Below are 24,540 nucleotides of genomic sequence, written 5' to 3' on the forward strand. Positions count from 1 at the left end.
CCCTGTGGGACAACCTGATCACCCTGTAACCCCCCAGCGCTTAGAACAGTGCTTTGCACATAGTAAGTGCTTAGTAAATGCCATCAGTAATAAATACTGATAAACACTGAGCAGCGTGGCTCAGTGGAAAGAGCGTGGGCTTGGGAGGCAGAGGTCATGGGTTCGAATCCCACCTCCCCCACATGTCTGCTGTGTGACCTTGGGCAAGTCACTTCACTTCTCTGTGCCTCAGTCCCCTCATCTGTAAAATGGGGATTAAGACTGTGGGCCCCACACGGGACAACCTCATCTCCTTGCGTTCCCCCCAGCGCTTAGAACAGTGCTTTGCACATAGTAAGCGCTTAACAAATACCAACATTATTATTATTATTAAATACGATTGAATGAATGAGGGTCAAGGGAGCCGGTGTGCATGCGCGAGGCGTTCGCTCGCCAATTCGCGCTCGGCGCCGAGGACCACGGGACCGCTGGGCCGTCCAATCATCTGCCCCTCCGGCCTCGCTCCGCCCCGCGCGCGCCTCGCCTTCAGTCTGCCGGTGCGGCCGGCGCGCGCTCCTCCGCGCGCCAGCGGGGAGGCCGGTCGGTTGGGCGGCGTTGTGACGTGGTGGGGATGCGGACAGGTTCCGCCGTCGCCGCCGCCACCACCAGTACTACCACCGCCGCCGCGGCGGCCGCCACCACCACCGTCACCGCCGGCTTGGGATTTGGGTGGAAAACACCGGCCGGATAACGCCGGGGGACCGGCAAGTGTGGTGGGCCAGTGCCAATGCGGCGGCTCCGTCCCGGTAAGAGGCTCAGGGACGGGGAGCGGGGATGAGGAACCGAGGCCCCGGGCCGGAGGGCGGTCAAAGGGAGGTTTCGGGGTCTCCCGCTCCCTCCCCAGCCCGAAGCTCCGAGCTCTCCCGCGATCTGTGTGTGTGTATGTGTATGGATGTATTTTCGTGTATATGCATCTATGCATGGATGTGGGGAGGGAAAGCAGGTCCAAACCGTCTGTCCTTCCCCGCCGGCCCCTCCCGCCAAGAGCTGGTTGTCAACGTCACCCCTTCTTCCAGCGACGGGCTCCCCCGGGATCTGGGCCCGTGTGTGTGTATGCATGGATGCATATACGTGGACATGGATAGATTCATGGATGTGTGTAGGGAAGGCAGATCTAAGTGGGCTTTCTTCCCTCCCCCTCCCGCCAAGAGCTGATGGTCAGCGCCCCGCCCTTCCCTCCAGCGATGAGCTCCCCTGGGATCCAGGCCGTGTGTGTGTGTATGCATGGATGTGTGTAGGGAAGGCAGTGCTAAGTGATCTTTCCTCCCTCCCCCTCTGCCGGCCTCACCTGTCAAGAGCCGATCGTTTACGTTCTCCCTCCCTCCAGCTACGAGTTCCCCTGGTATCCGGGCCTTGTGTGTATGTATGCATGTATGTAGGGAAGGCAGGTGTAAGTGTCCCCCCCACCAAAAAGCTGGTTGGCAGCGTCCCCCCTCCCCTGGACACCCCTGGACAGCTCAGGGTCAGAGAAGGACTCTGCCCGCTCCCTTTCTTGAATGTCCTTTGTGAACCTGCTGGTGAGACCGTGGCACAGGCCGGAGGGGAGTGGGGACACGTGGAGGCAAGTTGGGTGGCTTCCCAGGGTGGCTCTGACTTTCCCTAGTGGGGCAGGACCGGGTGGGTGCAGATATGCCGCTTACCCAGTTTGAGCAATGATCCGATGCCTGTACATGACAGGGCAGAGTCTCCCCTCCTTCCCACCCCGGCCACGAATCATCTGTTGAAAATGGCAAGTACAGAAGAGCATTCCAGTAATGAGCTCCTCACCCTATAATGACAGTGCAGAGCTTCCCCAACTCTGGGACTGCGTCCAACCCAGTTTGCTTGTAGCCACCCCAGTGCTTAGTACAGTGCCTGGCTCATAGTAAGCACTTAACAAATACCTCAGTTATTGTTATTTAGAGATGATAAGACCCAATTTCTGCCCTCCAGGAGCTTCCAGGCTTGGAGAGGAACATCTCAGCTCCCTGTGACACCTCAAGCGGTTCTGTTTTAAGGTAACCATGGTGAGTGATCACTACCTTCACTGTGCCTCAGTTACCTCATCTGTAAAATGGGGATTGAGGCTGTGAGCCCCATGTGGGACAACCCGATCACCGTTTATCTACCCCAGCGCTTAGAATAGTACTTAATGAATACCATAAAAAACAGCATTGTACCTCTCCTAACTGCATGCAGATCTGTTTGCAGCCCCCTGGAACAGCTGGAATTTTTTGATCCGGGAGCAGTTCGGATGCCACAGGAATGCCCGCAATCCCCCTTTCGATGTTCTTAGCATCATACTTGGGCAGTCTCTCTGATCACTCAGTGGTATTTATTGAGCGCTTACTGCATGCAGAGCATTGGTCGAAGCGCTTGGGAGAGGACAGTGCGGCTAGAGAAGTAGCGTGACTGAGTGGGTAGAGCCCGGGCCTGGGAGTCAGAAGGTCGTGGGTTCTAATCCTGGCTCCAGCACTTGTGAAGTGACCTTGGGCAAGTCTCTTCACTTCTCTGGGCCTTTGGTGAACTTTGCTGTGTTTAGCATTCTTTAGCTTAACATTTATTTTCACGGAACTATTTCTTTTAAGGTTGATTGGTTTAAAAAAGATCAGTAAATTTCAAGAACTGAAAACCTCCTATGTCTTAATGTTTACCATCTCTGGATGAGTTAATGAAGGGGAAACTAGATGGGGAAACTAAGGCATGGAGTGACAGAGTGATTCAGTGGCAGTGGAAGAACTCTTTGGTTGAGGGGGCTTAATGTGGTACAGGGACCATGTCCAACCCAATTCGCCTGTATCCACCCCAGTTCTCAGTACAGTGTTTGACACATAGTAACAAACCCCATAATTACTATTATAAGGTTATTTACACTTTTAAATGTTAACATAGTATAGATTTTTATTACACAAGTGTCCTCGTCAAAAGTTTTAGAAACATTAGTTAACTTACCTGAGTCCAGACACTTCAGCACATCTTGGCCAAACTGGTTAACTCTTTCAGTGTCTGTTACTTGTAGCACCTCTCTGTCTTCCAACAGTCATCTGATTCCTGCCAACCAGGCAATAGAGCCCTGTTGCTTCACAGCAGAATGTTATTATGTTGTATTATTCTAAATCAAAATATACTACACTGTACCCTGTCTCTCTGAGGGGTAACTTTAAAGCAAAACAGCAGCCGTGCACTTGCCCAACCCAAGAACGCACCTAAGAGGCTCACAGCATTTGATATCGGGCTTAGCCCATAAGAAGTACTTGAACAGATGCAGTAATAATGCTAATAAAGATTCCTGTCTGTATTTACCTGGTTAAAAAAAAAAAACCCTAGGACTTAAAAAAGGCTGATTTCCCTGACAGAAGAGACAGACAAATCATGGACCGCGTCCAAATTGATTAGCCCATATCTACCCCAGTGCTTGGAACTGTGCCTGACACATAATAAGCGCTTAACAAATATCAATAAAAAACAAAAAAGACGGATGCGGAGTCCTCAAAAGTGGGAGAACGGTGCAAACGTGCTTCCAAAAAAATCAGTCTGCGTGACATTTCTTCTTGTCCTTTCCAGAGTTGGGGCTTAATGGGTTTGGTTGGCCACCGTCTGCTACTGTAGAGTTTCCTCTCACAGACTCTTCTGGTTCTTCCTTAAAGTGTCATTGGCCTTTCACGTTCAGTGATCTCGGAGCCATCGTTTGAAATGCCTCAGGAACCGTAAACTTAAAATTGCTGCTTCACCATCAGTTCACACAAAATGGACAGGCAGCTGTATTTTTTCTTGGCTCCTTTATAATTAGCAAATGTAGGAAGGCCTGGGAGTCAGAGGACCTGGGTTCTAATCCCTGCTCCACCACTTGTCTGCTTTGTGACCTCGGGCAAGTCACTTCTCTTCGCTGGGCCTCAGTCACTTCATCTGTAAAATGGGGAATTAAGATTTTGAGCTCTGTGTGGGACAGGGACCGGAACCTGATTCTTTTGTATCTACCCCAGTGCTTAGTACAGTGCTTGCCACCTAGTAAATGCTTAACAAAAAAACATAGAAAACGGTAAACGCTTGGTTTTAAATATTGGTGAGAGTTTCACGTTGTAGAAACAATTGCTTCAAAAACACAGACCGTTGATTTATTCAGTTGTATTTATTGAGTGCTGTGTGCAGAGCGCTGCGCTGAGCACTTGGAAAGTACAATTTGGCAACAGAGACAACCCCTACCCAACAATGGGCTCACAGTCTAGAAGGGGGAGACAGACAACAATGAGTGTCTAGTTAAATAAAAGGTTATTAACAGGGCCATCTGAAGACATTGCACTGCTGGAGGCAGAAGGCAGTTGAGCCATGAGGTGAGAAGCAGAAATCAGTAACCAAGACGGGGTTCTACCCTTTAGGCAAACTCATGCCTGCATTCTGGGCCTTTGTTGCATCCTTGAGCGTCAATTGGTCAATGGTATTTACTGAGCACTTACAGTATGCAGAGCGCTGGACTAAGCACTTGTGAAAGTAGGATGCAACAGAGGGTTGATTGTCATGATCCCTACCCTCAAGAAGCTTACCTTCTTCAGGGGGAGACAGGAAAAATGGGGATAGGAAAAAATAGGAGAGTTTAAGAATATTTACGGAACATTCTGAGATGGCTCCACGACACTGTGGCTGTGCCGTTTCCCATCACTGATGGGGTAAAGCAGCCCCCTTACTTGTTGTGAAGCCGTCTCAGAATATTAATGTCTCTGGGCAGCCAAACGTACTAATAATTTCCTGAGCCCGGATCTCCTGATGGTGTCAAATGCTTTCTTAAAGTCTACGGAAGCTGAATCAAGGTCTAATTTTGCTGCAGGCCTCCCCACAGGTGGCTTCGTTCTCCAGGAGCCGAGCACGTAGCCGTGAGCAGCTCACTTCTCTATGCAATGGCCATGTAATCGGTGGCAGCTTCGCTCTTATCAGATGGCCCTCTACACCGTAAGCTCGTTGTGGGCAGGGAACGGGTCCACTAACTCTGTCGTGTTGCACTGTCCCGTGTGCTTAGTACGGTGCTCGGCACGCTGTAAGCGCTCGGTAAATATCATTGATCGATGACCATCTGCCCTGGATTCTGCCGCATGCAAGGCTCTTGTGGGGGATACATCCCTAAAGTCCCTCTGATTCATTCAGTCGTATTTATTGAGCGCTTGCTGGGTGCAGAGAACTGCACTAAATGCTTGGGAGAGTACGATGCCACAATAAACAGACACGTTCCCTGCCCACAATGAGCTTACAGCCTAAAGATGTACTGTGATGTAACAGCAGGTGGAAGTTGGCGTTGATGATTGATTTCTATTAATGTCTGTCCCACCCTCTAGACTGCATGCTCGTTGTGGGTAGGGAACGTGTCTGTTATATCGTACGTTCCCAAGCGCTTAGTACAGTGCTCAGCACACAGTAAATGCTCAAGGAATAGGACTGATTGACTGATGAGATGGTGTTCAGAATATTCACTGAGCCTAAGTGGCCATGGAGTTGTTTAATCCTTTTTGAGCCTTTTTACATTCCTAACATTTTCCTCTAACCAATGCATCAGGGACCTCTCAGTCGTGGTCTTATCCCAACCCTGACAGGATTTTCTGGGTGCTAGAATTCCATATGCTTGCTGCTTGTTTTTCCTGGTGGAAACAAATCCACCACCTCAAACTACAGTGGTTGCTGTCTGGTCTTGGAGGTGTAAGATCTTGTCAACAGCCATACCACATCCTTCATCATCAGTCAGTCACTCAGTGGTATTTGTTGAGCACTTACTGTGTGCAGAGCACTGTACTGAACACTTGGAATGTAAAATACAGCAATAGAGAGAGACAATCCAGTGACCAGAACTGCAGGACCCGGGTTGTCGGCCCAAATCCGCCACGTGTCTGCTGCGTGACCTTGGGCCAGTCACTTCACTTTCTCTGTGCTTCAGTTACCGCCTCTGTAAAATGGGGACTGTGAGCCCCATGTGGGACAGGAACCACGTCCAACCCGAGTAGTTTGTATCCACCCCAGAGCTTGGTACAGTGCCCGGCACATAGTAAGCGCTTAACAGACACCCTAAAAAACAAACGAAACACTGCAGCTGAGATGAAGACCGTGCATTTATATAATGGCAGAACTGTGCCTTTTATTTCCTATCCCCTTTTGGATGCTGCCCGCACGGCGATAGGTTATCAGTCAACCCTTTGGTGTTGGTATTCATTTGGAATGTCTCACCCTCCTGCCCTGATTCTTCATCACTCTCCAAGGGCCGCGCCCGCATTTTCTGGCCACCCCCATTGACTGGAATCCAGGAATGGAGTAGCAGTAGCTTGACCCCTCACTGCCTCCAAAAGGGGTCTTTCTTATTAGACAGGGGAGCTCAGTTAACTTATTTAACAAGGAGGGAGGAGGAGTGCTCTGCACACGGTAAGCGCTCAATAAATACAATTGAACGAATGAATTGAAAGAATGAGTGGCATCTCTTGAGGGGTCACTGGTGTTTCCAGCATAGCCCCCCGCCCCTCCCCGACGCTTTCGCGAACCTTACGGCTTAAGCCACGTGTAGCTTAGAGCTGGACAGTGCAATAAATGTTGCCCTGTGGCCGGGCTTTGGCTGTTGCCAAATTGTTGTCGAGTTGGCTTGTGTTTTGACCCTCTCCTAACTGCATGCAGATCTGTTTACAGCCCCCTGAAACAGCTGGAATTTTTTGATCCGGGAGCAGTTCGGATGCCACAGGAATGCCCGCAATCCCCCTTTCGATGTTCTTAGCATCATACTTGGGCAGTCTTTCTGATCACTCAGTGGTATTTATTGAGCGCTTACTGCATACAGAGCATTGGTCGAAGCGCTTGGGAGAGGACAGTGTGGCTAGAGAAGTAGCGTGACTGAGTGGGTAGAGCCCGGGCCTGGGAGTCAGAAGGTCGTGGGTTCTAATCCTGGCTCCGGCACTTGTGAAGTGACCTTGGGCAAGTCTCTTCACTTCTCTGGGCCTCAGTTCCCTCATCTGGGAAATGGGGATTGAGACTGTGAGCCCCATGCGGGACAGGGACTGTGTCCAACCCAGTTTGCTTGTAGCCACCCCAGTGCTTAGTACAGTGCCTGGCTCATAATAAGCACTTAACAAATACCTCAGTTATTGTTATTTAGAGATGATAAGACCCAATCCCTGCCCTCCAGGAGCTTCCAGGCTTGGAGAGGAACATCTCAGCTCCCTGTGACACCTCCCTGCGGTTCTGTTTTAAGGTAACCATGGTGAGTGATCACTACCTTCACTGTGCCTCAGTTACCTCATCCGTAAAATGGGGATTGAGGCTGTGAGCCCCATGTGGGACAACCCGATCACCTTTTATCTACCCCAGCGCTTAGAATAGTACTTAATGAATACCATAAAAAACAGCATTGTACTAAGTGCTTGGGAGAGTACAATACAACAGAGTTGGTAACCACGTTCTCCATCCTCAATAATAATAATAATAGTGGCATTTGTTAAGCGCTTACTATGGGCCAGACAAGGACCTTACAGTTTAGAGGAGGAGATGATGACTTCTGTTGTCCTCTCCCAAGAGCATAGTAGAGTGCTCTGCCCAAAGTTAGCACTCAATAAATACCAATGATTAGATATGATGGAGCTCAGTTTCTGGTTTCAAGCAACTGTGGTAAAGTTGATCTGTAGAGGTTGCTACCATTTGATTTAAAGAGGATATTTGAGTGGGCTGGGGTCATTGCTTTCTCTTTTGCAGTCAATAAGAGCCCTGAGCTGTGGCATGAAAAAAAAATAAGCTTCTTGCTCATCGGGCAAGCCCATCTCCTCTTGGGTGTTGTGCTTTGATTCTCCGCTTGCCTTGCCCTCCTGAGAACATGCAATACTCTTTTGTTCTCTCATAAGCGCTCAGTACAGTGCTCTGCACATAGTAAGCACTCAATAAATACCACTTATGGATTGATTCATTCATTCAATCGTATTTATTGAGTGCTTACTGTGTGCAGAGCACTGTACTAAGCGCTTGGGCAGTACAAGTCGGCAACATATAGAGACGGTCCCTACCCAACAACGGGCTCGCAGTCTAGAAGGGAGAGACAGACAACAAAACAAAACATGTAGACAGGTGTCAAAATCGTCAGAACAAATAGAATTATAGCTATAGTCACATCATTAACAAAATAAATAGAATAGTAAATATGTACAAGCAAAATAAGAGATCTGTCTGCTGGTGCAGTAAGGAAGGAGGGGACCCCATGTTCTTTAAAACAAAGGCAAAAAAAAGTGAGGTCTCCCGCCCCCGACTTGCCTAGGGACCCTGATTTCTGTACCCTCTGTGAGACTCCTTTCAGCTGGTCCACCCTCCCCATCTTAATTCCACCATCAGTGTTAATGTCGGGCTATTATTTTTTCCCTTTTGTCTGCTCTGAGAGGGAATAAGGTAGCTGCCCTGGTAGGTTTTAGATGTCTGAGGGAGGCAGCTAGCGGCCTCAATTGCCGTGGCTGGGTTGACACCCTGCATCTTCCTGCTGTGTGTTCTGTACTAGTTGGCTGGAAGGCCGTTTCGGTTAAGACTATCAAGCTGCCCCTAAAGGCCAAGTAAAATCAACGTCAGGATATTCAGGAGGACTTAGACTAACCCATCTGGTTGGAATGACAATGAATTCCATTTGAGCCAACTATGCTTTAGACATAGCAGTTGGTCAAGTGGTAAATTAATGAGACTGAAAATTGGTGTGTCCAAAGAAAGGCTTGAGAAGGATATTTTTTAGGCGTTATTGAGAAGCCGTTCTACTAAGATGGACTTTGTTTAGAGAAGCAGTAGTAATGATTGTGGTATTTGTTAAGTGTCTGCTATGTGGACAGGGACTGTATCCAACCCGATTTGCTAGTACTCATCTCTGTGGTTATTATAGTGCCTGGCAAATGCATTCAGTCGTATTTATTGAGCACTTACTGTGTGCGGAGCACCGTACTAAGCACTTGGGAGAGTACGATACAATAAACAGACACATTCTCTGCCCACAACGAGCTTACAGTCTAGAGGGGGAGGAGACAGACATTAATAGAAATATATAAATGAGGGATGTGGACATAAGTGCCATGTGGCTGGGAGCGGGGAATGAATGAAGCGAGTCAGGATGACGCAGAAGAGAGTGGGAGATGAGGAAAGGGGAGACTTAGTCTGGGAAGGCCTCTTGGAGGAGATGGGCCTTCAGTAAGACTTTAGTGGGGGGAGAGTCATTGTCTGTCAGATTAGAGGAGGGAGGGCATTCCAGACCAGAGGCGGGCTACGGGCCAGGGGTTGGTGGCGAGACAGATGAGATGGAGGCATAGTGAGAAGGTTAGCACTAGAGGAGCGGAGTGTGCTGGCTGGGTTGGAGAAGGAGAGAAACGAGTTGAGGTAGGAGGGTGGACTGCTTTAAAGCCTCAAAAATCTCCAGTGGCTACCAATCAACCTACGCATCAGGCAGAAACTCCTCACACTCGGCTTCAAGGCTGTCCATCACCTCGCCCCCTCCTACCTCACCTCCCTTCTCTCCATCTCCAGCCCAGCCCGCACCCTCCGCTCCTCTGCTGCTAATCCCCTCACCATGCCTCGTTCTTGCCTGTCCCGCCATCGACCCCCGGCCCACATCATCCCCCTGGCCTGGAATGCCTTCCCTCGCCACATCCGCCAAGCTAGCTCTCTTCTTCCCTTCAAGGCCCTACTGAGAGCTCACCTCCTCCAGGAGGCCTTCCCAGACTGAGCCCCTTCCTTCCTCTCCCCCTCCTCCCCCCTCTCCATCCCCCCGCCTTACCTCCTTCCCTTCCCCACAGCACCTGTATATATGTATATATGTTTGTACGTATTTATTACTCTATTTTACTTGTACATATTTATTCTACTTATTTTATTTTGTTAATATGTTTTGTTTTGTTCTCTGTTTCCCCCTTCTAGACTGTGAGCCCACTGTTGGGTAGGGACCGTCTCTATATGTTGCCAACTTGTACTTCCCAAGCGCTTAGTACAGTGCTCTGCACACAGTAAGCGCACAATAAATACGATTGAATGAATGAATGAATAAAGCCAATAGTGAAGAGTTTTTGTTTAGTGAAGAGTTTTTGTTTAATGCAGAGGTGGATGGGCAACCACTGGAGTTTTTTTTGAGGAGCGGGGGTGACACGTCCTGAATGTTTTTATAGAAAATTGATCCAGGCAGCAGAGCGAAGTATGGCATGCAGTCGGCACTTAATGAATACCACAGTTGTTATTATTAGCCCGTGCGCACGTCCCTCGCTGATTTCCTGGTAAACGGAGCCCAGCAGCCTCTGGCGGCTTTGCCTTCTGCCGAGCGGCCGGCCACTTTGCCATCAGGAAGCGTGGTGGTGCCCATCCCGAGCTGTTTGCAGTGACTGCAGAGAGGGGGATGACAGGGCTGGGAACCGGAGTTTATGAGACACCCAGTCTGGGAGCTACCACAGCTTCCCCAGAGGAGCCTGGGAGGGCCAGGTTGTATTTGGTTTGGCACCCGTTACTCGCCCATCCCGCAGTTCCACAGCACTTATGTCCAGATCTGTCATTTATGTAAAGAAGCAGCGTGGCTTAGTGTAAAAAGCCCGGGCTTGGAAGTCAGAGGACGTGGTTTCTAATCCCGGCTCCTCCACCTGTCTGCTGTGTCACCTTGGACAAGCCACTTAATTTCTCCATGCCTCAGTGACCTCATCTGTAAAATGGGGACTAAGACTTTGAGCCCATGTGGGACAACCTGATTACCCGGTATCTACCCCGGTGCTTAGAACAGTGCTTAGCACATAGTAAGCACTTAACAAATACCATCATTATTATTTATTGAGCACTTATTATGTGCAAAGCACTGGACTGAACCCTTGGGAGAGGGCAAGCCTACAGAGTTGGCAGGAAAATAGCTGGGAAAAACCACAACAAACCGTGTTAAGACTTGACTAGGGCATTAAGGAATTTGACCCAAAATATCAGACTCTTTGCTAGCTAAAAATGGCCAGGGCTTGTAATTTGCAGATTTCAGAGGACGGCACTTGGAAAGCCAGCACCACATGAGGCCATTGGCTAAACAAAAATTGTAGTTTCGCATAGAAAATTAGGGAAAGTGCATTCGTGGGTTCCCAAGATCCATAAAATTGACCCAAGCTGTATAGATTGTTTTTTTAACAGGATAAACACAATACAGCGCTTACCATTAACCTGTATGATCAAATAGCAATGTCAGTATGTACTAATAATAATAATCAACTAAAGCAATTAAATAACATGTATATGTAAAAAACAAAATCGTCTATCCTGTTGACCCGCCAAACCAAAAGTTTTACTTATGTCGATTGAACCGCCAAACTTAAAACTCTTAGCCCCATTACGCTTAGGTACATATCCACAATTTATTTTAATGTCTCTCCCCATCTCTAGACTGGAAGCTCCCCCGTGGGCAGGGAATGTGTCTAACTCTTTTTTGCAATCTCCCAACTGCTTAGTACAGTGCTCTGCTCTAGTAAACGCTCAATAAATACCACTGATTGACTGATGTTTTTCCCCGCCCTGGGTACCTTACCATATTTATTTCAGGGCTAGCTTCAATGGAAAACACAGCATTTGTGTGTGTTGGCGCCCGGTAACTGTGCAGTGGGCCGGTGTATGCCCAACACTCCTGCACCTGTATGTTTGTACGTATTTATTACTCTATTTATTTTATTTGTATATATTTATTCTATTTATTTTATTTTGTTAATATGTTTTGTTGTCTGTCTCCCCCTTCTAGACTGTGAGCCCGTTGTTGGGTAGGGACCGTCTCTATATGTTGCCAACTTGTACTTCCCAAGCACTTAGTACAGTGCTCTGCACACAGTAAGTGCTCAATAAATACGATTGAATGAATGAATGAATAAATACGAATGAATGAATGAACACTCAGAACACATGTAGCCTGCTCAGAGCCCATACATGACAAAACCCATGCTATTGTGACGTGTGAGAACGCTTGAAGAAAGAGCAACATGAAAACTCAACAGCACTGTTCCAGAAAGGAGACACTTTATAACTTCAGTGAATGAATGACTGAATAGAATGGTGCCTACATAGAATCCCTGATTTGTGAGGTCATTTTTTTTTTAATTAGAAGTGTTTTATTTGTTGTCATTTCACATACGGACAGTGTTTCGTCAGAGTTTTGGATCCTGAAAGTTGCATTTCTTCTTAGAGGTGGTTAGTAAAGAAATTCTGTTGCTTAATAAAACCGATCCTGTAACAACTTCCTCTTCAAAAATGTCAAACACTGCTGTGTTGTCTTCCCTCCCCTCTTCCCCCATCCCATCCCTCCATTTCAGAAAGCATTGGTGAATGCGAAGCACCTCTGGCTTGCAGTGATGTGAAGAAATACCAATGGGGAACCCCAGTCAGTTGGCAGATATCTCTGTTCCAGGACGAAAGAATCCTTTCAGACGAGATTCGGCACTGGAATAAAGTAAGTGTACAGCTTTTCAAGGAGAAAATGTTTTGGGGACCCTAATGAATGGCTTAGGCTGTCTTCAGCCTGTTGTTGCTTGGCAGTGGGTTTCTGCTTTTAAAGCTATTTGATAAACTCACAGAGTGCTTCCGGGCTAAATATTTATAGAAGCTGTTTACTTGTTAGGTGACAGGTAAGAGCTCTTGACCCTCTATTTTTCTGTGGGGAATTTGGTTTTATCCAGCAGTCTTTTTCTGGGTTTGTTACCCTCTAGCTTTTGGAGTGTTCTAGGTTATGAGCACCTAAAATGCTTTTCAACTTCCTTCATTTTCCTATTTCAGTGCTCTATAATCAAACATAAGTGGAAGTCCATTAGGAGAAATGAAGTGCTGTAGGATATAGCATTAGTGATTCAATAAAGGATGCTCTTTCTGTGTTTGTATTAAAGCCAGTGGCCTCTTGTGTTGTTCGCTTTCAAAGCGCTAGCCTTTGAAGTCTGTAAATTTCAAGCCCTGGATATTTGTGGCCAATAAAGAGCCCGATATTTATTTTTCTCAAATGTATTAGTGCCCTAGACAAGTCATAGCTTTGGGTAGTTGCATTTTTCTCGCCCATTTGCCTCTTGGGTTTCTGGTAGATAAGGAATCCTGTAGTTGGGTAGTGAGGGCGAGGAGGGAGATGTTAATTGGACAGATTCTCAGGCAGTACACAGGAGAAGTAAAGTACAGAAAGAATGCCATGTCGAATCTACCAACCCCATTATATTGTGCTTTCCCAAACATTTAATACAGTGCTCTGCATGCAGAAAGCACTCGGTAAATTCCATCGACTGATTGCACTAGCTCAGGCTAACACTCGGGTCCTACTGTGATGAGCTGCGACATTATTATTATTATATTTAAGTGCCTACTATGTGACAAGCACTGTACTAAGTGTGGGAGTAGGTACAAGATAATCAGTTCCTACATGGGACTCACATTCTAAGTAGGAGGGAGAACAGGGATTGAATTCCCATTTTGCAGATGAGGGAACTGAGGCACAGGGAAATGAAGTGACTTGCCCAAGGTCACACAGCAGGTAAATGCAGAGCTGAGATTAGAACCCAGTTCCTTTGACTCCCAGGCCCAGGCTCTCTCCACGCTGCTTCTCTTTATCCTTTGACATAAAGGACCAGTATCAAATCCTCCTTATATTAATTGGGTGACGTGGGACGTAATTGGGCAATTAAAATCTATGCCGGGATTCTGTGTAAGTACCATTCTATTCAGTCATTCGTTCATTGAATAGTTATAAAGTGCTTCTTTTCTGGAGCAGTGCTGTTGAGTTTTCATGTTGCTCTTTCTTCAAGTGCTCTCACACGTCACAATAGCGTGGGTTTTGTCATGTATGGGCTCTGAGCAGGCTACATGTGTTCTCAGTGTTGGGTATACACGAGCCCACTGCCCGGTTGCCAGGCGCCAACACTCACAAATGCTGTGTTTTGCATTGAAGTTACCCCTGAAATAAATACGGTAAGGTACCCAGGGCGGGGGAAAACATCAGTCAATCAGTGGTATTTATTGAATGTTTACTAGAGCAGAGCATTCGTATTTATTGAGTGCTTACTGTGTGCAGAGCACTGTACTAAATGCTTGGGAACATATATATCTCTATATTGGCAACATATAGAGATGGTCCCTACCCAACAGCAGGCTCACAGTCTAGAGCACTGTACTAAGCAGTTGGGAGATTGTGATACAGAGTTGGTAGACACATTCCCTTCCCACGGGGGAGCTTGCAGTCTAGACATGGGGAGAGAGAGACATTAAAATAAATTGTGGATATGTCTGGAAGCAGCGTGGCTCAGTGGAAAGAGCACGGGCTTGGGAGTCAGAGGTCATAGGTTCTAATTCCGGCTCTGCCACATGTCTGCTGTGTGACCTTGGGCAAGTCACTTAACTTCTGAGCCTCAGTTACCTCATCTGTAAAATGGGGATTAAGACTGTGAGCCCCACGTGGGACAACATGATCACCTTGTGTCCCCCCAGTGCTTAGAACAGTACTTTGCACACAGTAAGTGCTTAACAAATGCCATCATTGTTATTATTATTATTACCTAAGCGTTATAAGTGTTATAATAATTATAGTACTTGTTAAAGGCTTACTATGTGCCTAGCACTCTTCTAAGCATTGGGGTAGATTGGATTGATATCTGTTTCCCCCCACCCCCACTCTAGGCTGTGAGCCCATTGTGGGCAGCTGTTGTCTCTCTTTATTGCTGTATTGTGCTTTCCAAGTACTTAGTACAGTGCTTTGCACACAGTAAGCACTCAATAAATACGATTGAATGAATGAATGAAGCTAATCAGGTTGGACACCGTCAGTGTCCCCCTTAGGGCTCACACTCTTAATCCCCATTTTCTGGGTGAGAGAACTGAGGCCCAGAGAAGTGAGGTGACTTGCCCAAGGTCACACAGCAGACCCGTGGCAGAGGTGGGAAGAGAACCCAGGTTCTTCTGACTCCCAGGCCCGGGCTCTACCCGCTAAGCCACGCTGCTTCAGAGATCCTGGGCCCAAAAGCAGGTAAGATGTTCATTTATTAGTGACCACTGATTTATCGATGAGGGTAATAATAATGATGGCATTCGTTAAGCGCTTACAATGTGAGGAGCACTGTTCTAAGCACTGGGAGGAATACAAGGTGATCAGGTTGTCCCCCGTGGGGTTCACAGTCTTAATCCCCATTTTACAGATGAGGTAACTGAGGCCCAGAGAAGTAAAGTGACTTGCCCAAAGTCACACAGCTAAGTGGTGGAGCCGGGATTAGAACCCATGACCTCTGACTCCCAGGCTTGGGCTCTTTCCACTGAGCCACACTGCTTCTCAGTATTTGTTAAGCGCTTACTATGTGCCAAGCACTGTTCTAAGTGTCGGGGGAGATACAAGGTAATCAGGTTGTCCCACGTGGGGCTCACAGTCTTAATCCCCATTTTACAGATGAGGGAACTGAGGCCCAGAGAAGTGAAGTGACTTGCCCAAAGTCACACAGCTGACCAATGGCGGAGCCGGGATTAGAACCCGTGACCTCTGACTCCCAAACCCGGGCTCTTTCCACTGGGCTACACTGCTTCTCCAAGAGAGGCTGCCCCCAAGAAGCTGGCAGTCTAGAGGGGGAGAGAGACCTCGGTGTAGATTCAGGAGAATGAGACAGGGACTTAACCCAGACAGAACAAGGGCAGAAGTAATAGCAGTGGTATTTGTTAAGCGCTTATGATGTGCCAAGCACCGTTCTAAGCACTGGGTTAGATACAAGCTAATCAGGTTGGATGCAGTCCCTGTCTCACATGGGGCTCACGGTCTTCACACCCATTTTACAGGTGAGGTAACTGAGGCTCAGAGAAGTGAAGTGTGAGCCCCATGAGGCACAAGGACTGTGTCCAACCTGATTAACTTGTATCGTCCCCAATGGTTAGAACAGTGTAAGTGCTCAACAAGTACCATTATTATTATAGAACAGTACTCAGCATTTAGAACAGTGCTTTGCACATAGTAAGCGCTTAATAAATGCCATTATTATTATTATTATTATTATTAGGCATCCTCAGAATCCAGCATGGGCCCTGCCCAGAGTCTTTAAACTTGTTTACTCCCCCACTGAACAGAAGCAGTGTAGCCTAATGGGTAGAGCACGGGCCTGGGAGTCAGAAGGATCTGGGTTCTAATGATGATGATGATGGCATTTGTTAAGCACTTACTATGTGCAAAGCACTGTTCTAAGTGCTGAGTCCCAGCTCTGCCACAAGTCTGCTGTGTGACCCTGAGCAAGTCACTTCACTGGACCTCGGTTCCCTCATCTGGAAAATGGGGATGAAGACCATGAGCCCCGTGTGGGAGAGGGACTGTGTCCAATTCAATTTGTTTTTGTCATTGCTTGTATGCTTAGTATAGTGCATGTCACATAGTAAGGCACATCTCTTCCAGGAAGACTTCCCTGACTAAAAGCTCTCCTCACCTCTTCTCCCACTCCCTTCTGCGCCACTCTGACTTGCTCCTTCATCCTCCCTCCCACCCCCACAGCACATAGGTATAGATCTGTCTTTAGCTGTAGTTTATTGATTTATCTATTTATTTATATTAATGTCTGTCTCTCCCTCTAGACTGTGAGCTCGTTGTGGGCAGGAATGTGTCTGTTATATTGTCTTCTCCCAAGTGCTTAGTACAGTGCTTAGCACACAGTAAGCACTCAATAAATAGTTGAATGAATGAATAGTAAGCACTTAACAAATACCACAATTTTTATATTTAGGAAGGAGAAAATGTTGTTAATGTCTGGTCTAGAAGTTTGCCACTTAAATTGGCAGATGCAGGAATGAATGTGAAAGGCCTTATTATTTTGGGTTCAGTGTTTTGCTTTGTAATTTCACACCTGAAATGCACTATTCAGAACTTTAGAATGTTTCCTTGAAAATGCGACAAGCCCTATGCAGCCTGATACAGAGAAAATGAGTATAACAATACCTTTATTTAAAGGTATTTAAAATACCTTTTTTCCCCCCTTTAGATTGTTTCCAACAAATGTTGAAATAAAGAAGTAACTTCTCAAGATGAGCAAATTGAAAGTGGTATCAGACAAAAGGTACAGTAAGTGAAGTTCTTATGCAAGCTACACAGCAAACTGTTGGCAGAGAAAACTGGAATGAGACCAGTGATTTCTTACATATTGAGAGCAATTCAGCAAAAGCATAAAATAATATAGCAATGTTATAATATAGCAATAAAACATAAAATTGCTATAAGTATAAGAAAAATAACCTTACCATTTTCAAATTTTTGGAAATCACCTCATTTTAGTTTTTCACTGGCTTTCACATGTTTGATTTCTTTTTTGTGGGGGGGGATTTTTTGTGTTGCTTTTCCCCTTGGCTTTTAAATATTCCACTGTATATCTGTCTCTCTTGCAGTTGTTTATTGTTAATTGTAGCCCAACTTAATATGTTTAGAGTATACATTTTAAATCAATCATGTAGTTAGTAAGTGCTAAATAAATGATTGAGCAGACATTAGATTGTGCAACATGTTTGTCATCACAAATTCTACCTTTGACTCATGTAGAATTTCCTTATGAGAGAATAATTTGGCACTAAATGTGTTCTTTTTATAAGAAGTTAAATCAATTCGTTTCAAGCCAAAATTGTTGCTGAGGAAGGCAAGCCGTGTAGGTCTCAAGGGAAACTTGTCTAAGAGGCCATCTATGGAATCACAGGAGAGTTAAAGCCTGTCTCTTGTTTTTAAATAGCTTGGAAAAAAGGGTTATGAGAGAAATTATTCTTTGACCCAAGTTCACAGTACCTCGTTTTTTCAGTTACTTCCCAAATCATAACACATTAGGAAAAGGAAGATTCCTCCCCCTTTAAATAAAACAATAACCTTCCTCCGCCTGACAACTCTTTTATTCTTTCCTCATCGACTCTCATGCTTATAACTCCCATCAACTATTCTGGACATTTAAATCTCTGCCGAAGTCCTCTGGACTGTAAGCTTGTTGTGGGCAGGGGATGTGTCTGCAACTTTGTTGTATTGCACTCTCCCAAGCGCTTAGTACAATGCTCCACACATAGTAAGTGCTCAATTAATACAATTGATTGACTGAAGCGCCCTGTGCCCTTCTTACCTCCCCCTCTATTCCCCACTGACCTCACCAACTACTTTGTTAGTTACACAAACACCATTAGGTGTGAATCCTGGTTCTGCCACTTGTCTGCTGTTTGCCCTTGGGCAAGTCACTTCACTTTTCTGAGCCTCAGTTACCTCATCTGGAAAATGGGGATTGAGACTGTGAACCCCACATGGGACAGAGACTGTGACCAACCCAATTTGCTTGTATCCACCCCAGCACTTACTACAGTGCCTGGCACATAGTAAGTGTTTAACAAATACCGTAATAATAATAATTATTATTATTAATAATAATTTACCAAAGTCACTCTTACCTCTTCACCACTCTCATTGCCCCAGCTTTCTCTTTTTCCTCCTTCCCAGCTCTCTCTCAAGCAGTTTCCCCTTTTCACTCTCTAAAGGCCACGTCCTCCCTCTGGCCTGGAATGCCCTCCCTCCGCACATCTGCCAAACTAGCTGTCTTACTCCCTTCAAAGCCCTACTGAGAGCTCACCTCCTCCAGGAGGCCTTCCCAGACTGAGCCCCCTCCTTCCTCTCCCCCTCCCCATCCTCCCCGCCCTACCTCCTTCCCCTCCCCACAGCACCTGTATATATGTTGGTACAGATTTATTACTCTATTTTACTTGTACATATTTACTATTCTATTTATTTTATTTTGCTAATATGTTTTGTTTTCTGTCTCCCCCTTCTAGACTGTGAGCCCACTGTTCGGTAGGGACCGTCTCTATATGTTGCCAACTTGTACTTCCCAAGCGCTTAGTACAGTGCTCTGCACACAGTAAGCGCTCAATAAATATGATTGAATGAATGAATGAATGAATAAATCTAACCCCTCAACGTGGCCTAATGGAAAGGGCACGGACCTGGGAGTCAGAGGGCCTGGGTTTCAATCCCAGCTCTGCCACTTGCTCTCTGTGTGACCTTGGACACGTCACTTCCCTTCACTATTGAGAAACAATGTTCTAGCAGATAGAGCATGGGCCTGGGAGTCAGAAGTTCATGGGTTCTAATCCTGACTCTGCCCCTTGTCTGCTTTGTGACCTTGAGCAAGTCACTTCACGTCTCTGGGCCTCAGTTCCCTCATCTGTAAAAAATGGGGATTAAGCCCGTGAGCCCTATCTGGGACAGGGGTTGGGTCCAACCTGATTATCTTCTATCTACCCCAGCGCTTAGAACAGTGCCTGGTGCCTAGTAAGTGCTTCACAAATACCATGATTATTATAATTATTATATTCTCTGGGCCTCAATTATTTTGTCTCTAAAATGGGGATTAAAACTGCGAGCCCCATGTGGGACAGGACTGTGCCCAACCTGATTAGCTTGTATCTACCCCAGCGCTTAGTACAGTGCCTGGCACATAGTGAGTGCTTTACAAATACCATAAAAAACCCCCAAAATCTTCTCACCTCCTAAAAATTCCTATTCTCCTCCTCTCCCTTACGTTTTTTACTTCTTCTCAGATTCATCTTTTCCCTCTGCCCTCAGAGGGCCCTATATCGAAAAGCTCCATCCTCCTCATCCTTGACGTATTGATGTATCTCTCTGTAGCCGTTCATGCTGCGGGCCATTACCTACTCTCGAATGCGACCGACACAGTCCTCATCTGGCCCGCCTTCTCTCTCCCGCCATCTTTTCAGTTTCATCTGCTGACTCCTCTTCTACCTCCTCTCTAACTGGGGGGTGGGGGTGGGGGGTCTCACAGAGCTCCATTCTGAGTCTTCTACTCTCTTCATTTTACCCTCTCTCGGGGAGCTAATCTACTCACCTGGTTTTAACTACCACAGCTCTAGGGGCATGCAGGTGACTCCCAAATCTACTCTAGCTCTGAACTCTCACGTTATCTACAGTTCCGCATTTCCATCTACCTCCAGGAAATATCTCCACGTGGCTATCCTCATTGGGTCCCAAACGGAACTTCTTTCCTCCCCAAACCTACCCGCCCAACTTTTCTTTCTCTCTGTCAAGTCCACCTAGTCCAGGAAGCCTTCCCTGATTGATTCCTAAACATCCCCTGCTGCCTCAGATAGATGCTCACTCTTGGCACTGGTGTACTTTAATTGTTGGTGATACTCTCTCAGTTGCTTAGCCCTCACTGGTACCTAATGTCATTGACGGAGAAGACGATGACTGAATTCAGCTATACCCTGCAGACTTTGGCTGGCGTCACGGATGGTGGATTGTGATGTCGAGTAGGAATTTTGTGGTGATGATGCAAAAGCAGAACATCTAGGCTATGTAAGCTCCACTTCTGAACAGTCTGTGGACGCTGGCAACCATTAGACAAGGTATTTGGATCCCTGCTTTTTAGAGCCTGATGACCTTATAAAATCTGGTCAGAAAGGGAGGTAGACTAGAATGTTATTGTTCTCCTTTATCGATAGTTTTTACATGTAGACGTCAGTTTGGGAAATTTCAGTGTGGTTTCCAACTGTTTGGTTCGGCTATGTTTTAGGTTAAAGTATTCGGGGGATGAGTTGGGCACTTCAAGAAAAAAGTAGAACAAGACATTTTTCGGCCCAACAGATCTGCCCATGACTTTGTGTGGCAACGTTGGTAGTTGTTAGCCTTCGAATAGGTGAATTCTCGTTGCTATTTGTAGAACATGACAATTTTGTTTTTGTATTTTATTTCTCAGAACAGACAAGTGTTCAGTCTCCCGTGATGGGTGGCTTTTACTTGTAATTTTAACAACAGAAAAGTGTTTGTTGTCTGTTAAAAGGGTATCCATTAAAGTGACTAATTCAAATAGAGCCAGGCTTAGGAAATTGAATGCTTAGTTGATTCCCACAGCAGGTAAAAAACTCAACTTGATTGAAATACGTACGTGGCTCTGTAAATATTATGCTGGCGTTTATGCCCTTCCAAGTTATGCGTTAATTTGGCATCAGCCTAGAGAATACAATAAATGAGTATCAACAGGAGGTACATTAGGATAAACTACTTATCCTAACAAAGATTCAACATTCCTGTTGCCCCCAACTTTTATTCTTCTTTGTTGGGAAGCAGCACGGCCTAGTGGAAAGAGCATGGGCTCGGGAGTCGGAGGACCTGGGTTCTAATCCCAGCTCTGCCAATTGCTTGCTGTATGACCTTGGGCAAGTCACTGAATTTGACTGGGCCTCAGTTCTCCTGTTCTCCCTCCTATTTATACTGGGAGCCCCATGCGGGCCGGGGACTATGTCCAACCTAATTCACTTGTAGCTACCCCAACCCTTAGAACAGTGTTTGACACATAGTAAGTGCTTAAGAAATACTGTTAAAAAAGCCAAAAAAGAAACAAATTTTATTTTGATTTTGGCATAGGGACTGCAGTCACCCAGAACCACAGTGTGAAGAGAAAAGAGATAGCTATATTTCATTGTCGCATTTATTGAGCACTTACTGTGGGCAGAGCACTGTACTAAGCACTTGGAAAGTACAATTCAGGAAGAGAGAAACAAACTGTGCCCACCATGGGCTCAGAGTTACAGTGCTATCTATTATTTTCAGATCCAGCTAGGGTTATTTTGGCAGTGACAGGAAGGTCTAGTTGCAAAGACAAATCTTCCCTTCACTGCAAGAATAATCCTTGAGGTGGGGGGAGTAGTTGAACGATAATTATGTTATTTGTTAAGTTCTTACCATGTGCCAAGCACTGTTCTAAGTCCTGGGGTAGGTACAAGATTACATAAATTCCCACATGGGGCTCACAGATTAAGTAGTGGAAAAAGCCCCAGCCTGGGAGTTAGAGGACCTGGGTTCTGCTCTCAGCTCTGCCACTTACCTGCTGTGTGACCTTGGGCAGGTCACTTCATTTCTCTGGGCCTCAGTTCTCTCATCTACAAAATGGGGATTAAGACTGTGAGCCCCATGTGGGACATGGACTGTGTCCAACTTGATTATCTCGTATCTACCCCAGTGCTTAATACAGTTCCTGGCCCAAAGTAAGCGCTTAACAAATGCCATTAAAAAAAAAGGGAAAGTGTGGATTCAGGAGATATTTGTAGATGTGTTAGGACTTCATAATTGTACCAATAGATTAAGGGATAGTGTTGGAATGAAAATGATTCCAAGATTTCTTATTTGGGAATTAAGTGGTGTAACGGTGCTTGTTCCTAGGTGGGGAAACTAGGGTTTTTTTTTTCATTTAATATGGTATTTGTTAGGTGTTTACTATGTACCAGGCACTGTACTAATCAATCGCTGGACTAAATACAAGGTTGGACACAGTCCCTGTCCCACATGGGGCTCACAGTCTTAATCCCCATTTTGCAGATGAGGTAACTGTGGCACAGAGAAGCGAAGTGACTTGCCCCAGGGTCACACAACAGACAAGTGGTGGAGTCAGGGTTAGAACCCAGGTCCTTCTGGCTCCCAAGCCCGGGCTCTTTCCACTGGGCCCCGCTGCTTCTCTAGGTTGAAGGAGTGTAGAGGGGAAAGGGGGAATTCTGTCTTCACATCCTATAGTTCGAGTTGACTGACACAATTAAATGGGGGATTTGACTGAGATTGTTGGTAGATTGTGTGCACTATGTAAATGTATCTATGATGGTTGAACTCATGGGAGCTGATCAGTCATTTATTGAGCGCTTACTGTGAGCAGAGCACTGTACTAAGCGCTTGGGTGAGTACAATATAACAGACACATTCCCTGCCCACAGCCAGTTTATGGTCTAGAGAGAACCACAACTCAGAGTCTTGGTATGCCAAAAAGGATATTTTTTGACTTTATGAGTACTAAGGCAGTTAATCAGTTGTATTTATTGAGCCCTTACAGTGTGCAGAGCACAGTACTAAGCGCTTGGGCGAGTCAATATACCAATAGAACAAACACATTCCCTGCCCACAGCTTACAGTCTAGAGGATGTGTGCCAATCATATTTTAAATTTAAGCAAGTGTGCAGTGCAAGGGAAGCAGCATGGCGTAGCGGGTAGAGCCCGGGCCTGGGAGTCAGAACGTCATGGGCTCTAATCCCGGCTCTGCCACTTCTCTACTGTGTGGTCTTGGACAAGTCACTTCACTTCTCTGGGCCTCAGTTACCTCATCTGTCAAATGGGGGTGAAGACTGTGAGCCCCATGTGGGACAGGGACTGTGTCCAACCTGATTTCCTCATACCCACCCCAGTGCTTAGGATGGTGCCTGGCACACAGAGCTTAACAAATACCACTATTATTATTATTAATAGGTAGGCCTAAGGAGAAGCAGCATGGCTCAATGGAAAGAACTCGGGCTTGGGAGCCAGAGGTCATGGGTTCTAATCCCGGCTCCGCCACATGTCTGCTGTGTGACTTTGGGCGAGTCACTTCACTTCTCTGAGCCTCAGTTACCTTATCTGTAAAATGGGGATTAAGATTGTGAGTCCCCCGTGGGACAACCTGATCACCTTGTAACCTCCCCAGCGCTTAGAACAGTGCTTGGCACATAGTAAGTGCTTAACAAATGCCATAATTGTTATTATTATTGTTACCTTTGTTATTTTCCCCCCTTTAATAAAGGGTTTTGCAAGGGGGTTTTTGCTGCCACCTAGTGACTACAGTGAGTCCTCACCCGATTCATTCATTCAGTCGTATTTATTGAGCTCTTACTGTGTGCAGAGCACTGTACTAAGCACTTGGAAAGTACAATTTGGCAACAGAGACAATCCCTACCCAGCAACGGGCTCACAGTCTAGAAGGGGGAGACAGACAACAAAATAAAACAAGTAGACAGGCGTCAATACCATCAAAATAGAATTATGGATATATATGCATCATTAATAAAATAGAGTAATAAATATGTACAAATATACACAATATATTGAGTGTTTGACCTGGCCTTTAAATGCAGCTACTGATTTCTGCCCCCCATACCTGGGTCAAGAATAATAATTATAATTGTGATATTTGTTAAGCGCTTACTAGGTGCCAGACACTATATTAAGCGCTGGAGTGGACACAGTCCCTGTCCCACGTGGGGCTTACAGCCTGAATCCTCATTTTACAAATGAGGTAACTGAGGCATGGAGACGTGAAGCGGCTTGCCCTAGGTCACACAGCAGACAGATGGTGGAGCCGGAATTAGAACCCAAGTCCTTCTAAACTTCTAGGCCCGAGCTCTGTCCACTAGACCATGCTGCTGACACCTCTGGGAGGGTTAAAGGGTATTCCTTCATTCAGTTGTATTTATTGAGCACTTCTTGTAGGCAAAGCACTCTACTAAGCGCTTGGGAGAGTACAATACAACATATAGATACATTCACATTTATTTATATTGATGCCTGCGTACTTGTTTTGATGTCTGTCTCCCCTCCACCCCAGACTGTAAACCCATTGTGGGAAGGGATTGTCTCTCTTTATTGCTGTATTATGCTTTCCAATTGCTTAGTACGGTACACTGCACACAGTAAGCGCTCAATAAATATGATTGAATGAATGAATTCCCTGCCCACAATGAGCTTACAGTTTAGAATCTGGGATAGTGGTTCCAGTGAAAGATGGACTA

General features: G+C 46.1%; 1 protein-coding gene across 7 annotated transcripts in view; it reads left to right on the forward strand.

The window, feature by feature from the left end:
* AGTPBP1 (ATP/GTP binding protein 1) overlaps positions 1-24,540 on the forward strand; it is a 206,716-nt gene that overhangs the window by 38,774 nt on the left and 143,402 nt on the right. Inside the window, exons 1-4 of one of the 7 annotated variants that reach the window (XR_005456615.1) lie at positions 677-785; positions 1,972-2,045; positions 12,306-12,442; positions 16,965-17,039. Coding sequence is in view for 4 of the 7 variants with exons in the window: in XM_038769831.1 (XP_038625759.1) it covers positions 17,008-17,039 (32 nt within the window). In the remaining 3 variants the exon portion in view is untranslated. Of the gene's footprint in view, positions 1-676; positions 786-1,971; positions 2,046-7,215; positions 7,241-12,305; positions 12,443-16,964; positions 17,040-20,279; positions 20,365-24,540 lie in introns of those variants that run through there. The other 6 variants (XM_038769830.1, XM_038769832.1, XM_038769831.1 and 3 more) reach the window with 6 other exon arrangements.

The sequence above is a fragment of the Tachyglossus aculeatus genome, chromosome X4 (assembly GCF_015852505.1).
Source record: "Tachyglossus aculeatus isolate mTacAcu1 chromosome X4, mTacAcu1.pri, whole genome shotgun sequence".
NCBI lineage: Eukaryota > Metazoa > Chordata > Mammalia > Monotremata > Tachyglossidae > Tachyglossus > Tachyglossus aculeatus.